General features: G+C 41.1%; 1 protein-coding gene across 15 annotated transcripts in view; it reads left to right on the top strand.

Moving 5' to 3' along the window:
- The first annotated feature begins 762 nt into the window (after positions 1–762).
- RCBTB2 (RCC1 and BTB domain containing protein 2) overlaps positions 763–14,326 on the top strand; it is a 42,613-nt gene continuing 29,049 nt past the window's right edge. For 2 of the 15 annotated variants that reach the window (XM_027557250.1, XM_027557256.1), the window contains exons 1-2: positions 828–986; positions 13,387–13,464. In XM_027557250.1, coding sequence (XP_027413051.1) covers positions 13,402–13,464 — 63 coding nt within the window. In that variant the 5' untranslated portion in view covers positions 828–986; positions 13,387–13,401. Of the gene's footprint in view, positions 987–1,217; positions 1,344–7,178; positions 7,346–9,232; positions 9,664–12,636; positions 12,730–13,386; positions 13,465–14,326 lie in introns of those variants that run through there. The other 13 variants (XM_027557249.1, XM_027557245.1, XM_027557248.1 and 10 more) reach the window with 13 other exon arrangements.

The raw sequence follows: 14,326 nt of genomic DNA, 5'->3' as shown, positions 1-14,326 counted from the left end.
CCAAAGTCACTGCAGAAAGGTGGAAGAAATTATTGCACATTATAAAGCTGTGAACCTGGCTGCAGTGCAGGAGACCCGGGTTCAGTCCTTGGGTGGGGAAGATCCCCTGGAGAAGGGAATGGCAACCCACCCCAGTATTCTTGCCTGGAGAATCCCATGGACAGAGGAACCTGGCCGGCTGCACTCCATGGGGTTGCAGAGTCGGAAACGACTGAGCGACTAACAGCACACACATAAAGCTGTGATGCATTTTACGAAAATCTACGAAGACCAAGAGAAGTGCAGTGTAATACAAGAAATGACTGCAGATCAATAAACGGAGAGCACGGTTGTTCCAAAGGACCCAACGTAACCTTAACCTACCTACGTCACCGCCTCAGCTCCCATCACCCATTATTTCGGCCTTTGGATTAGAAAGGTACAGGACTTCAGCCCCACAGCAGTGAAGGGAAAGCAGGGAAACCGTGTGTAGAAGTGATCTGAACTCCCTAATGGAGGGACCACCAGTCGAAAAGCCAGCACTGGCTTGGGGAGAGGGACTCTGCAAGAGGTTGCCCCAGCATCTTCTGTGCGCCTCATCCTTCCGGGTCAGGCATCTCCGAATTCCCAAGACTTTGGGGACCAGAAGCCTGGAGAAGGTGGGGTGTGTCCACAGGGGAATCCCTGAGAAAAGGGCAGAGGTGCACACAGCGGGGTAACCGGTGCCCAGTACTAGGGGTCCTTTCACAGGCGAGAAAGGGGACGGGGGCGGGGGCGGCAGGGGGGCAGCGGGGAGGAGGGGCGAGGCGCCATCGCCCGGCCCCCTCCCCTCCCCTCCCCTCGGGTCCGCTCCCCCCTCTTCCCTCCGCGATCGGGCATCCGGGCGCATCCCGCCGAGGCCCGGCTGCTTCTGGGGGAGGCGCCAGCTGGTTGTTGCGCCGGTCCCCCAACCGAGCAGTAACGGCGACCCGGGAGGCCGAGCGGATGTGGTTCGGGCCTGCGTTGAGGTAAGGGCAGAGGGGATGGCGCAGGAAGTCAGGAGGGGGTGCCGGGCTCGAATCCGGCCCCTCGCAGATCCCCACAGCGGGAAGCCACCTCTCCCCGCCCCCCGCTGCCCGACCTCGGGGCGCGGCAGCTGTGAGAGTAGCCCCTGGGGCGAGAGCCCCGCCCGGGGCCGCTTGCTTAGGCGTGTCTGCGCGTGCGCAAGTCCTCCGGCGAGGCCTGGGCGCGGGGCTCGGGGGCGACACTCTTGCCCGGTACTGGGGCTCAGGTGTCGGCGTGCGTGCGCACAGCCGCGGGCGGTGGCACGGCGCACGGCCCTGGGATCGTACCCCGACCCAGGTCTCAGACCGAGGCGGCGTGAGGTGCGCATGCGTGAGTCACTAGCGGAAGTGGCGCGGCCCCGCGAGGGTCGCGTGTGGCGTCTTGCCAGGGCTCGTCACCCAACTGGAGGCTTTTTCTCTTTAGGCTAGCGCGGGTGAGGCAACTGCCTCGGGGCTTCGCCTTTCTTTCCCGCTCTCCGCACCTCCTTGAAGCTGCGGTTTTCGTTTCCGTCACTCAATCTTGGATTCCCGTCCTGTACATCTCTATTTCCCCCAGCTTCCGGGCCCGAACCGGCGCGCTAAACTCACTTTGCCTTCAACATTCGGTCAAGGGATAGTGCAGGAAGTCTGACTAAAAGCTAGGCCAAGCTGTTTGGGAACTGCTGTGGGGGGGTGGGGAGAAATAGCCTTCAGTCTTTATTTTAAGCTGAAAGATACTTGCCCTGGAAGCAGGGATTTTTTGAGACGCTAAAAACTTTCCAAGTGCTCCGCCCAGGTGGAGAAAGAACTTCCTGAGTTGGAAGGCGAGTTCAAAGGGAACTTTTTGCTTTTTGTTCTTTGGGAAATTACATAATATGTCTGAACAGTTCGAGCCCAGGACTGTAACAAAACGCATGTCGAAGAACTGACTGGTACTGCGCTTGGCGACTTAATCTTTGTCAGAGCTGAGTAAAAGGGAGTAGAGTTCTCAAACAGTGCTTTGCCACGAAGATCTTTCCCCCTAACTAGGAAGTGACAGTCACTGTTTGATGTTTACTGAGCCTCCTAGCTTCACACCTTTCTAGTACTACGTTCCTACTTGGCTTTGCACCTTCCGGGGCAGTGGTACTTAGGTCAGTTTCGTGACTCCTGTGGCTGTTCTTGGAATGATTTTTAACAATATTGCTGTGTGCCTTGTAATCTGATATGATGTGCTGATACAGCTATTTGGAGGCTGGAATAGAAGCATTTACTATCAGAGAATCTGAGTACTCTAGGTGAAATGTAATCTCTTTTCCAGGGCGTTAGGCGATATACACGGTATTAAGTGTGGGTAAAAGCAATAGGGGGCTTCCCAGGTGGCGCTGGTGGTAAAGAACCCATGTGCCAGTGCAGGAGACCTAGGAGACCCTGGTTCTGGGTGGGGAAGGAAAAGGAAATGGCAGTCCACTCCAGGATTCTTGCCTGGAGAATCCCATGGAAGGAGGAGCCTGGCTAGCTACAGTCCATAGGTTCGCAGAGTCTGACAGGACTGAAGGGACTTAGCACCCATGCACGCAGAAGTAATGGATACCACATTCTTGCACACTCCACTCATTCTGCACAGGCCTTACTGTTGTTTCTGGACTTATCAAATCTGCCTCCATCCTCAGCATTTTCTCCATACTCAAAGTTCACTTAACCGTTCTACCCAAATCTGCATGGCACCCAATTAATTGCCATCACTTCAAAGGGGACTACCTCATCTACAAAGGCACTTCTCTCACTCACCATCCCCTTAGGCTTTTTTTTTTTAATCCTCTATTTGGCTTTGTAGCACCTATCACTGTCTTTTTTTTTTTTTTTTTTTTTTACATTTATTTATTAGTTTGTCTGCCCTGGGTCTTGGTTGTGGCACTTGGGATCGTCTGTCTTTGTTGCTGCATGTGAGGTCTTTAGTTGCAAAATGTAATCTCTTAGTGGAGGCGTGTGAGATGTAGCTCCCTGACCAAGGATGGAACATGGACCCCCTTCATTGAAAGCATGGAGTCCTAGCCACTGGACCAGAAGGGAAGTCCCAGTAGATTTTGTTAACTGTGCACATGAAATTGGTATTTAGCTCTAGAATATTTTATACTGAAGCCGCAATGTAAATTCATTCATTCATTCAAAAAACATTTTCTGAGTGACTGGTTTGTATAAGATTGTCTTAGGTGTTTAGAGTAAGTCAGTGAACAAAATAGACAAAGATCTCTTTCCTCTGGAGCTTAAATTCTAGCAGAGAATGATTTAATTATTTATTGTGCTAGAAAATTGTAAGGGCTATAAAAAAATGAAAAAAAGGAGGGCAGAGAAAAGGAAGTGAGAATTTAGATGTGGGTTGCAGTTTTAAACAGCGTGGTTATGCTAAGTCTGAAGGATAGACTGAAGGTGACATTCATGGTGGAGAACTGGTTTTTAGAATTGAATTATCTTTCTGGGAAAACTTTTTTTCCCCACCATTCTCTACTGTGTATTTCATGGGACCCCACAGCATGTCCATTGTGGCTAATGTAACTGTCCTTTGTGATAGGTGAAAAAAAATCTTTTCCAAAAACTTCACAATATTCATGGTTTTACAGTTTAATGCAGCACATCAGATGAAGAGAGTGGGCTCTTGAATGGATAAGATGAACCAAACAAATACTGCAGATGGGTGGAGGAAAAATGTGTATTCTCTTCACATTTTACTGCACTTTGCAGTTGTTTTCTTTATGTCCCTCTGACTATGGATGACCAGGTGAAGTTGTTTTGTATGAGTAGTCATTGATTTTCTTTATTTGAAACTGTGTTGAAGAGTCACCTGATATGACGTCATGCTTTAAGGTACTAAATTATTGCTCTTAGAGGTTTCTCAATGAACCAGACAAGCCTGGCCAAATTGCAGTACATAATTAAAGGATGCTTAGAGAAAGAGGCTGATAGAGAGGAACAGTTTTAGAAAGTGAAGTGTTTTTCCCTTTGGGTCCTTTACTTAAGTGGATTACAGACACTGTGTTTAAACATCAAAAGCTATTAATCTAGAACTATAAATGTAGAGTACCCAGGGGATTTGCTGATGACGCTAGGAGTTTGTCATATTTAATTTTGGATTTATCACATGGCTAAAGTGAAATTAAAATGCCCCTAGGATGCTGTTACCTTTGAGGTTTACTGAAATTGACTTCCTGTAAATCAGAATTGACCAGGAAAGATTTGAGAATCTCTTTGAAAGGGAGTGGAATTATGAAATGGAATGATCAGGGTTGCAGTGTGACATCAGGGACTCCTGTTCAAAGCTGAACATGGAGGGCTGAATGAGGTTTTGTTTTTTTTTTAATACGTTTGCTTGTTTGTTTTTGGCTGCACAGGTCTTCACTGTTGCGCAGGGGCTATTCTTTGTTACCGTGCTCAGGCTTCTCACGGCCGTGGTTTCTCTTGCTAGGCACACCGGCTTCAGTAGTTGTGACGCACAGGCTGAGTTGCCCCGTGGCATGTGGGCTCTTCCCGGACCAGGGATCAAACCTGTGTCCACTGCATTGGCAAGTGGATTCTTAACCACTGGGCCACCAGGGCAGCCCTAAATGCGGATATTTACTTAAAAGGAGCAGGTAAACTTCCTTCTCTGAAAGGGATATTCATAGTGTCCTTCAATGGAAGGCTGGTAGGATCCTCCTTGCTTTCATTATTCAGAAGGGACATTTGTCTGATTCACGTGGCGAGCTCATCTTAACATGAAAGTCTCCAGGGAATTTAAGACATAATAGTTTTTTTCAGCATTAATCTGACATTGGAGTGTACTTTTTATATATCTCAGCCTTGCTGATCTAACCTGAACTCATATCTAGTATGTATATGTCCCCATGGAAGACATTTTGAGCTGACATGTACCAGTGGATGATAGTATGTGAGTAAATCATGAATTGTGATCACATTATAATATATTCTGTATTATGCTGAGTGTGTTTGACTGAACAGTGTGAATTGCAAATGGAAATGAGCCAAGGCTAAGGGTTGTTGGCCTTGTTGAAGGCCATGTTAAAGTTACATTGTGGGGCAGAGATCTTTAACAGGATGCTTTTTAATAGGCATGTTAAAGGGCTTAAAAAAATTATATTAGATCTATAAGGATCTAAATTTCAAATGGATTTACAAATGTCTCAAGTACCTGTTCATTTTAGCTAGTGTGTGAAAGTAAAAGTGTTAGTTGCTCAGTTGTGTCCGACTCTGGTTCCTCTTTCCATGGTATTCTCCAAGCAAGAATACTGGAGTGGTAGTCATTCCCTTCTCCAGGAGGTCTTCCTGACCCAGAGATCAAACCCAGGTCTCCTGCATTGTGGGCAGATTCTTTACTGTCTTGAGCTGCAATCTAAAAATATTTGTATAGTTAATGTTGATGATTTTTCATATTTGAAAGTGGCACTTTTGCTGTGCTTCTCTGAAAAGATTAATGCTGATGAGCTCGGTAATCTCTTCCAACTAAATGCAACTTTGCTTTGGATTGAAGATCTGCTTCATCAGTCTTTGTGAAATTTGGAAACTGTTTACAGTGAAATCATTAAAATGGCAACTGTGTTTCTGTGTTTCATAAGTCATTTTGCTGTTTATCTTAAACATGTGGCAATACCATTCCCTTTGAAGTTGTGCTTTGGTTTTAGTTGGGCCTTTAGTTTTTCAGTCTTGTCCATCCTGTCTATAATTGACCCACTTTAGTTGGCAGTTTTATAGGAGGGATCTTACTGTCATTGGTTTATGACACCTCATTCAAGTGGAGGTAAGTTATGCCTACCATTCTTTTTGGCAAGGGATAATTGGGATCATGTTTAATTATCTTATATTACATTTATACATTTTTATATTACTTCTAACTTTCAGAAGACATACCATTTAAGGGCTCAGGTAAGCATGCAGGTGGGCACCATCATTACTCCATTGACATTTACTTGGTCTGGAGCTCATTAACACACTGATTCTGTAAGCTGTATGCTGGTGTCCTAAAAGACATTGGTTTTCCTTCATGCCCTATTTCTTTGATTATAAAAGCATCATCAGCTGTGTTGCCCAGATAGGCAGATTTGTTGAAAAAGCGTTGGGCGTTGTATTGCAAGAAAACTTTTTTATATATTAAGTTTCTCCAGCATAGCTTTAGAGTTGATTTCATACTGTGAAGTTGAATTTTGAAAATGTATGACACTGGGCTTATTCTCAGTCATGTCCGACTCTTTGTGACCCCCATGGACTTCTCCATGGAATTCTCCAGGCCAGAATACTGGAGTGGGTAGCCTTTCCCTTCTCCAGGGGATCTTCCTGACCCAGGAATCGAACCAGGGTCTCCTGCATTGCCGGCGGATTCTTTACCAACTGAGCTTTGAGGCTTTCTCTGCAAAAAAATAATTTTCTTATTTTTCATTTTTCTTCTGGGATCACTTCTAGAGAACAGGTACCGGCATTTAGGAGCTTCTAATTAACTGCACAATAACAATTCCCATGGAAAATGCATTCTCTGATAGATAGTGTGTCTAGTTTATTAGTGCTTAAGGCCCATGCTTACTACTGGGTTGGGGTAATATTGACACAGGCAGCTATGAGCTGGATATCCTTTTGCTCCATGTTATTTTTATTTTTTTACATATTTGCTTTCAATTTAGTGCCTCCTGCAGGCACTAAATCAATATCTGTTGAATGAATTAGGCAAATGAATGTCCATTTATCAGTTTAATTAATTAGGTCAGAGGTATTATCAAGTAATATGACACATTGCCATATTAACAAACACTGAATAATACTGATTACCAGTAATAACATGTAGAGATTGCTTATTATATGCTTTGTACAGAAAAATGAATTATTTGATCTGTTCTTCAAGAGGATTAGGAATGAGTATGTTTATTGTGTTCAGTTACTGAAAGACTGTCGTCCTGTCCACTGATCTTTAACTGTGTTATTATTAAAAGTACAGATAAAACTCTCAAAATACAGTATGTACAGAAAGGAGTTATCTGTCCCAAACAGGGATAGTTTAGAAATAAATTATTGAACTATACAAGTTTAAGAGAAACAGCCAAAGTAGGAAATGTCATGCAAAAGATTACCTAAGTTGATATATATTTGGTTTTGGAAGTTACTCTTATGGGAATTCGCTGGTGGTCTAGCAGTTAGGACTCTGTGCTTCCACTGCAGGGGCCACAGGTTCAATTCCTGGTCAGGGAGCTAAGACCCCACATGCCATGTGGTGTGGCGGAAAAAACGAAAATTACTCTTAAAAAACTTGGAACGTTGGCTCTTGAGTGTCTTGTTTGGAACCTCTGAAGGCAGATGTCAGTAGCAGGAGCTTCTGGCTGGAAAAGGTACTTATTCTTCTATTTCTTTTTATATTGCAAGGCAAAATATCAGTATGTTAAAATTCCATAATAACATTGTTCTTTTATTACATTTCAACAAAATGAGGAAATGCATAAGAAACTATTTTTCAAAGCACAAGGCACTTTTTAATTTGAGTAATTCAGTAAATACATGAGCCAAGTTATGTATCCCAAAATACACATAAGGAGAAAACAGTAAAGCAGCATATATTGTGGGTATCATATGGGATGATCTTTTGCCATGACACTGTCACTGTGAAGAAGAGTTTCCCGGTGCAAATGCCAGCCTCTGCCCTGGGGCTCCCTCCTGTTCAGAAACGGGGGAAATTTGCAAGCAGAGTGAGAGCAGAAGTAAAATCACGTTGTAATGCACTTTTTTCCTATTTCAGATCCTTCTTCCCTGGCGTTTTAAGATACTCTCCTTTTTCTATGTTATTGAGTTAATATCTTCCTGTGCTGTTGGTAGAATTTTATCTTATGATGAAAGAAATTGTGGTTTATGAATTGTCAGTATCAAGCCTTCATTGAATTCCTATGTTCATGGTAAAGACAGTATTAGAGTGGTTTATTCTGATTCTGCAATTTTGTTTTCCTTACTGTTGGGTAACTGTATCCTTCCTTCATACTCCGATGATTAACTTAAGCTTAAAATCTTGAAGATTTTCTTGTCAATTGGAAAAACCAAATTACACTAATTCATTGATAGAATTACGTGGCAAATTTTGCCTTTGGCATTACCTCTGGTCTGAACTTTGTTATGAAAACATTTCCATCAAAGTCCAGCCATGGGTATGTCAATATCCATTACACATTAAAATAGTATTGTTTTCTGCATGTTTAAAACTTTATCAAATAGTGTATCATATGCATTATTCTATGACAGTGATTTTTGATCAGAATTGTTTTGGAGACTAATCTGTGTTGATTCTAGATAATTTAATTGTTGTGCAGTATGTACAATTTGTAAATTTTGTTGATGGAGCCTGTTGATCAGTTCTATGCACTATTTCTAATGTTTTCCTATTGCAAACAATTTTGTATATGCTCTAGAATTTCATCTAGCCTAATGTTTTCCAGGACGTGACTTGTTAATGATCTTGAAGTTATCTTAGTGGGCTGAAACCAACATTGTAAAATTAAATAGAAAAGGATAAATTAGGGTAGGAGTAGAACTGTTGTCCAGTCGTTGAGTTGTATCCGACTCTTTGTGACCCTGTGAACTGTAGCATGCCAGACTTCCCTGTCCTTTACTATCTCCTGGAGCCCTTCACTATCTCCCGGGTAGAATAGAATAATGTAAAATAGAAAAAAATAGGAAAGAGGATATCCCTTAGTATCTCATGTAGCAAGGGTAAGAATTATTTTGTGAAACTTTTGTTTCAGGTACAGATATGTATCAAAAAAGCTTGAAAGATACTGTTCTGGTCTAAATATTGTTGCTGCTGCTGTCGCTTCAGTCGTGTCCGACTCTGTGCAACCCCATAGATGGCAGCCCACCAGGCTTCCCTGTCCCTGGGATTCTCCAGGCAAGAACACTGGAGTGGGTTGCCATTTCCTTCTCCAATGCATGAAAGTAAAAAGTGAAAGTCGTGTTGGACTCTTAGCGACCCCATGGACTGCAGCCCACCGGGCTCCTCCGTCCATGGATTCTCCAGGCAAGAGTACTGGAGTGGGGTGCCATTGCCTTCTCCGCTAAATATTGTTAAGTTGCTCTAAAAGTAATTGTACCAGTTTACATTCCTTCCAGTAATATGAGTAAAATGTGCCTTTTGATCTTTATCCTCACTAACACTGTGTATTATCCCCTTTAATTTTGCAGATCTGATTGGTGAGTTCTATCTCATTGTGATTACATTTCCATGATACATTCTGTGGATGTGTTTGTTAATTTCTTCTTCTGTGCCTTGCCTCTGTCCTTTTCCCATTTCTAAATTGGATTGTTTGTCCTTCTTTTTCTGCTTTTGGGTATTCTTTATATATTATGGATACAAATTATTTGCCAGCTATCAGTTATATATGTTGAAAATATGTTTTACAACTCTGTGGCATGTTTTTCCTTTTGTTCATTTTGTCTTTTATAATGCCAAAGTTTTAAGCGTTAGTGTGGTAAAATTTACCAGTCTTTTCTTCGTGGTTTGTGCTTTTGTGTCTCAGTTAAGAAATCCTTCCCTGCCCTAAGATCGTAAAGATATTTTCTATACCTTCTTCCAAAATTTGAAAAGTTTGCTTTTTTCCTTTTCCAGATGGTTTCCCTTGCACTTTCTGTGTTGAAATACTGTAGATTAAACCTTAAGTGTCTTTTGGTAAGTTTCAGTGTCCATATTGTTGAGGCCTTGTCCCCAAACTTATAATATCTGAAAGTTATATTTTATAATATTAATTCTTTTTATAATTGAGCACCTCAATTGCTGACTTTCTAATAGTAAATTTAACTGATACAATTTTTAAACTATATTTTTCTCAGATAAATACTGGCTTTTTGAAGCCAGTGGTATGTTCTATGCAAGATGGTATGTTCCTTTTCTTTTCTATTTTTCTGTAATAGAATTTATTTATGTATTTCTGTTTTCAGTCACATTAACCTTACTCTAGAATACAACTTCACAAAAATCTAGAAGGAAGGGGATTAAAGATGACTGAATACTGGGCTCCAGAAATTTAAAACAATCAGATACAAACATTTTTGGAGGGAATATTCCCAACCAGTCAGTACAAAATGAAACCATCTGTAATGTACACAAGAAAACTTAAAATATCCCTGCAGTACAGGGGAAAGTCCCAAGATCGAGGGCATTGAAATGAATCCTGGCTCCAACCCTGCCTGGCTGGTGACTGTTGGTCAAAGTATTGAAAAATGTCTGTTAAACAGAGGCAATGATGATATCTGTTTCTTTTGGCTATTATAAAGATTAAATGAGATAAGGCACTTAGTGTTTGGCAATAGTTTGGGTAACTATTTATTTTAACTATTATTATTGTTCCTGTTATTTAGAATTCATATTTATCCCATCATTGATGTGGTATTCTATATGTGTATTAATGAATTTTAAGATGTATATGTTGATATATTACTATAACATTGTTATTAATAATAGCTAGGTGAAATCAAATAGATAACAAGATGAGATGATTATAATCTGCACATATATTCCACAAACTATATTCTTCAAGTAGTGTAAACTGGGGAAGCTAGTTTTCTCTATTATATTTATATCACATCGGAATAATGTTAAAAAACCAACCAGGGAATTCCCTGGTGGTCCAGTGGTTGCGACTCCACACACTGCCTTGGGTGTGCGTCCAATCCCTGATTAGAGAACTAAGATGCTGTAATATGCAACAAGACCAGAAAAAAGAAAAACAAAACCCATTTTCTACAGTGCTACAGATTTTGACTTTTTTTTCATAGTACTGCATAATAGTAATTAATTGTGAACCATTTTTAAATCTTCAAAGGCATTCTGACAAAAATGAAGTTAATATTATATTTAGTGTTAATTGAATCTTACTGAATGTGATTTCTTTGAGTATGGTAATTTTCATCTGCCATACATGTAATTATGTCTTAACCTGATTAGTCAAATAAATGGAATGGCCTGTTTTACACCATTCCAATTTTTAAAGAGTTAAGATAGTTGCAATTAATCAAAGACACTGAGAAGAGCTATTTTTTTGTTTCCTTGAGCACCCAGGATATGCTGGTATTTAAAATTTTCTATTAGCTAATACAGAGTACTTTCCAGGATACATTGTTAGGTGAAAAAAATAGATCGCAAAAGAGTATGTGAAGTATGCTATTTTTTGTATAAGGAGGAATTGGGAAATAAAAACACATAAATATATATACTTATTTTGCAAAAAGAAACAGAAGCAAACCAGAAACCAGTGAAATTAGTTATCTACAGTGGTGGAGGGATGTGGTGGGGAAACAAAACAAACCCCAGGATTATTGTGGCGTGATCTCAGCATATTAGCAGGATTTCCTTCTACTAGGAACAAAGGTGTCCTGAAGTCCAGCAAGAGGCAGTCAGTTCTCTAATTAGATCTGGTTTCTTTCTCTTGTTTCTTTTTTTTGCCTTTGAATTCCCTTCCTCTGCTCTTCTCCTTTGTCTTCTCTTCCCTCACCTATCTTTTTATCTTTTATTCCAATAAACTGGGGGCAGCTATGGAAAAGATCTTTCCAGTTAGGATGAGGTAAAAAGAGAAGAAACTCCAGTATAGACTGTCTGCAGTCAACAAAAGGGTGTATTCAAAAGATGCTTTCAACAAATATCTTATGTTTTCCTCTGAGCCGTGTGTTGTGGTGGTAATAGCAGTGACTGGGTCATGATCCCCTCCCTTTTTTTCTATTTTGTTATAACTTACCTATTTATCTTCGGCTGTGCTGGATCTCCGTTGCTGCGCAGTCTTTTCTCTAGTTGCAGAGAGCAGGGGCTACTGTCTAGTTACAGTGTGTGGGCTCATGGTCCCCTCTCGGAAGGAGCTTGCAGATTAATAGAGAAGATAGATGATATAGGAATAACTGCCACATGAAATGATTTTTTCCATATTGGCAGCCAGATCAAATTTTATAAATTTGTAAGTGAGGAAAGTCTAAGTGATCCTTTTCTCAACAAGTGTATTTTTTCCAAACATGAGAAGTAATGATTTGTATTATTGCCATAGTTTGAGTAACTGTTATTCTGAAGGTATCATTTATTATTCTGTATATGCTAAGAGACCTTTTTACAGCTGAAGAAAACATAATTTTACCAGTATCCTCAAGTGAATATAAAACATCGATAAGTACACTTTTAAGAGTTACTCTTATTTTGATGATTGCTTTTATCTATTGCTAGGCTCTAACTGCTTGTAGGTAACAAACTTCAAGAAAGATGTTCCGATGTTAGCACTTGAATTCTGGGTTTTATCTGAGTAAATAGAAGCCAACCTAGTAAATCAGAGTGTCAACATTGTTTGACATGATTATATTAAATTGCTTTTAGGGGGAGAGAGAATATTTATTCCTATTTATTTTTAGTGATAATTGTGTAACAGTTTAACCAGATCCCAGACATCCTGCATATTTTGTGACAGGGCTGCTTCTGCTGTTACTTGTATGTGGTAGAAGGTAGTAATTGTGGAGACAGTTAATTAAGGCAAAAACATTCAGTGCAATGGCTACATGCTTGGCGGCTGTTTTATCAGATTTTTTGTTAAGGTCTAAGGTAACACAGTCACATTTGTTCATTCATCCTTTTGTCCTTTTCATTCATTCATTTTTTTTCCCCACTTAGCAAATCATATATTCTTCAGTGAAGCTGAGAATTGATAAGTCTGCTCTTCACAGAGATTTGGAACTTTCCAGTCCCAGAGGAAGTTTGACCAAGGTCCAAAATTTATTTTTTCTTACCTCTAGGAAGTAAACTCTGAAATGAAAATTTTCTACTCATTCCCTAGTAGATGTTTATCTTCTACTAGGGAATATACGTTTATCCTGGGATTATTTTACATACCTCTGCTGAAGGATTCTCATCAGAGAACAACAGTTAAAACATTTTTATGTTTTATAGCTGTTAACGCCCATGCCCCAAACTTAATTCCCTTCACTATATTTGAAACTTAGCTTCTTTTCTCTGTTAACTAGAAAAGTGAAAAGTGAAAGTCACTCCATCGTGTTTGACTCTGCGACCCCATGGCTTTATAGTCGATGAAACTCTGCAGGCCAGAATACTGGAGTGGGTAGCCTTTCCCTTCTCCAGGGGGATCTTCCCAACCTAGGGATTGAACCCAGGTCTCCCACGTTGCAGGCAGATTCTTTACCAGCTGAGCCACAGGGGAAGCCCAAGAATACTGGAGTGGGTAGCCTATCCCTTCTCCAGCAGATCTTCCTGACCCAGGAATCGAACCGGGGTCTCCTGCATTGCAGGCGGATTCTTTACTAACTGAACTATCAGGGAAGCATTAATTAGAAGTAAAGTAATTTTAACCTATCCAGTTTCACTCGACACATGGTATCCTGATTTTACTACATACTTTTTCCTCAGGGACTACACAGAACCATGGAGGACTATGTGGAAGATGAACTTTTCCTTCTCTATACTCTCTATGGAAAAAGTGGCAAGGTTAGAAAAATCATGCCCGTGGAGCATGTATTTTCTGTCATGTAAAAGAAACTTTGTCAAACATCTGTTGGTCATTCAATAGGAAGATCATTGAGATAGTGTCTTTCTTTGCGGGGCTCACAGTGTAGTGGCTAAGGTGCTGGCAGCTCACTGTTGTGGATGTGCAGAATGCCTGGGGGCCAGCAGGGAATGTGGGGATTGTCCAAGGGTTAGAGGAGGGGTTCCCAGAGGTGGTGACGTTTGAGCTGGATGAGGAGGAGGCCACCCCTACTTCCACAGATAATGCTGTTTAGTCTCTCAGTTGAGTCCAACTGTTTATAACCCCATGGACTGTAGCCCACCAGGCTCCTCTGTCCATGGGATTCTCCAGGCAGGTTCTCCTGGAGTGGGTTGCCATGTCCTTCCTTAGGGGATCTGTCTGACACAGGGATGGAACTCGCATCTCCTGCATTGGCTGGTAAATTCTTTACTGCTGAATCACCAGGGAAACCCTCCACAGATAATGCTGTCCTACAGAAGGGTCTGGGTTGAACAATGTTTGCTCCACTGCCAGAGATTAAAAAAATAATAATAAATTCAAAATAGTTAATCTTGGATGACACATCCTTAATTCATTGCAGATATTCTTTATTTCATTTCTGTCACATCCAAACATTACAGTCAACCAGCTTAACTCTGGTCAGTGTCCCAACTGACGTTGAAAGTTTCACATCTTTCAGCAGGCACATCCATCTCCATCTTGTGTTGATTTTATTAAATTTATGAAACATCTTTTCAGTGTTAACAGCTTAATGTTAACTGCCACCGTTAACTTTCATTTTTCTGTTTTCCACTTTTTAGAAAATATAGTCAAAATGCTGTA

This window comes from Bos indicus x Bos taurus, chromosome 12 (assembly GCF_003369695.1).
Source record: "Bos indicus x Bos taurus breed Angus x Brahman F1 hybrid chromosome 12, Bos_hybrid_MaternalHap_v2.0, whole genome shotgun sequence".
Classification (NCBI taxonomy): domain Eukaryota; kingdom Metazoa; phylum Chordata; class Mammalia; order Artiodactyla; family Bovidae; genus Bos; species Bos indicus x Bos taurus.
Note: the sequence above shows the minus strand (reverse complement) of the source record. Positions and strands in the feature narration are given on the sequence as shown.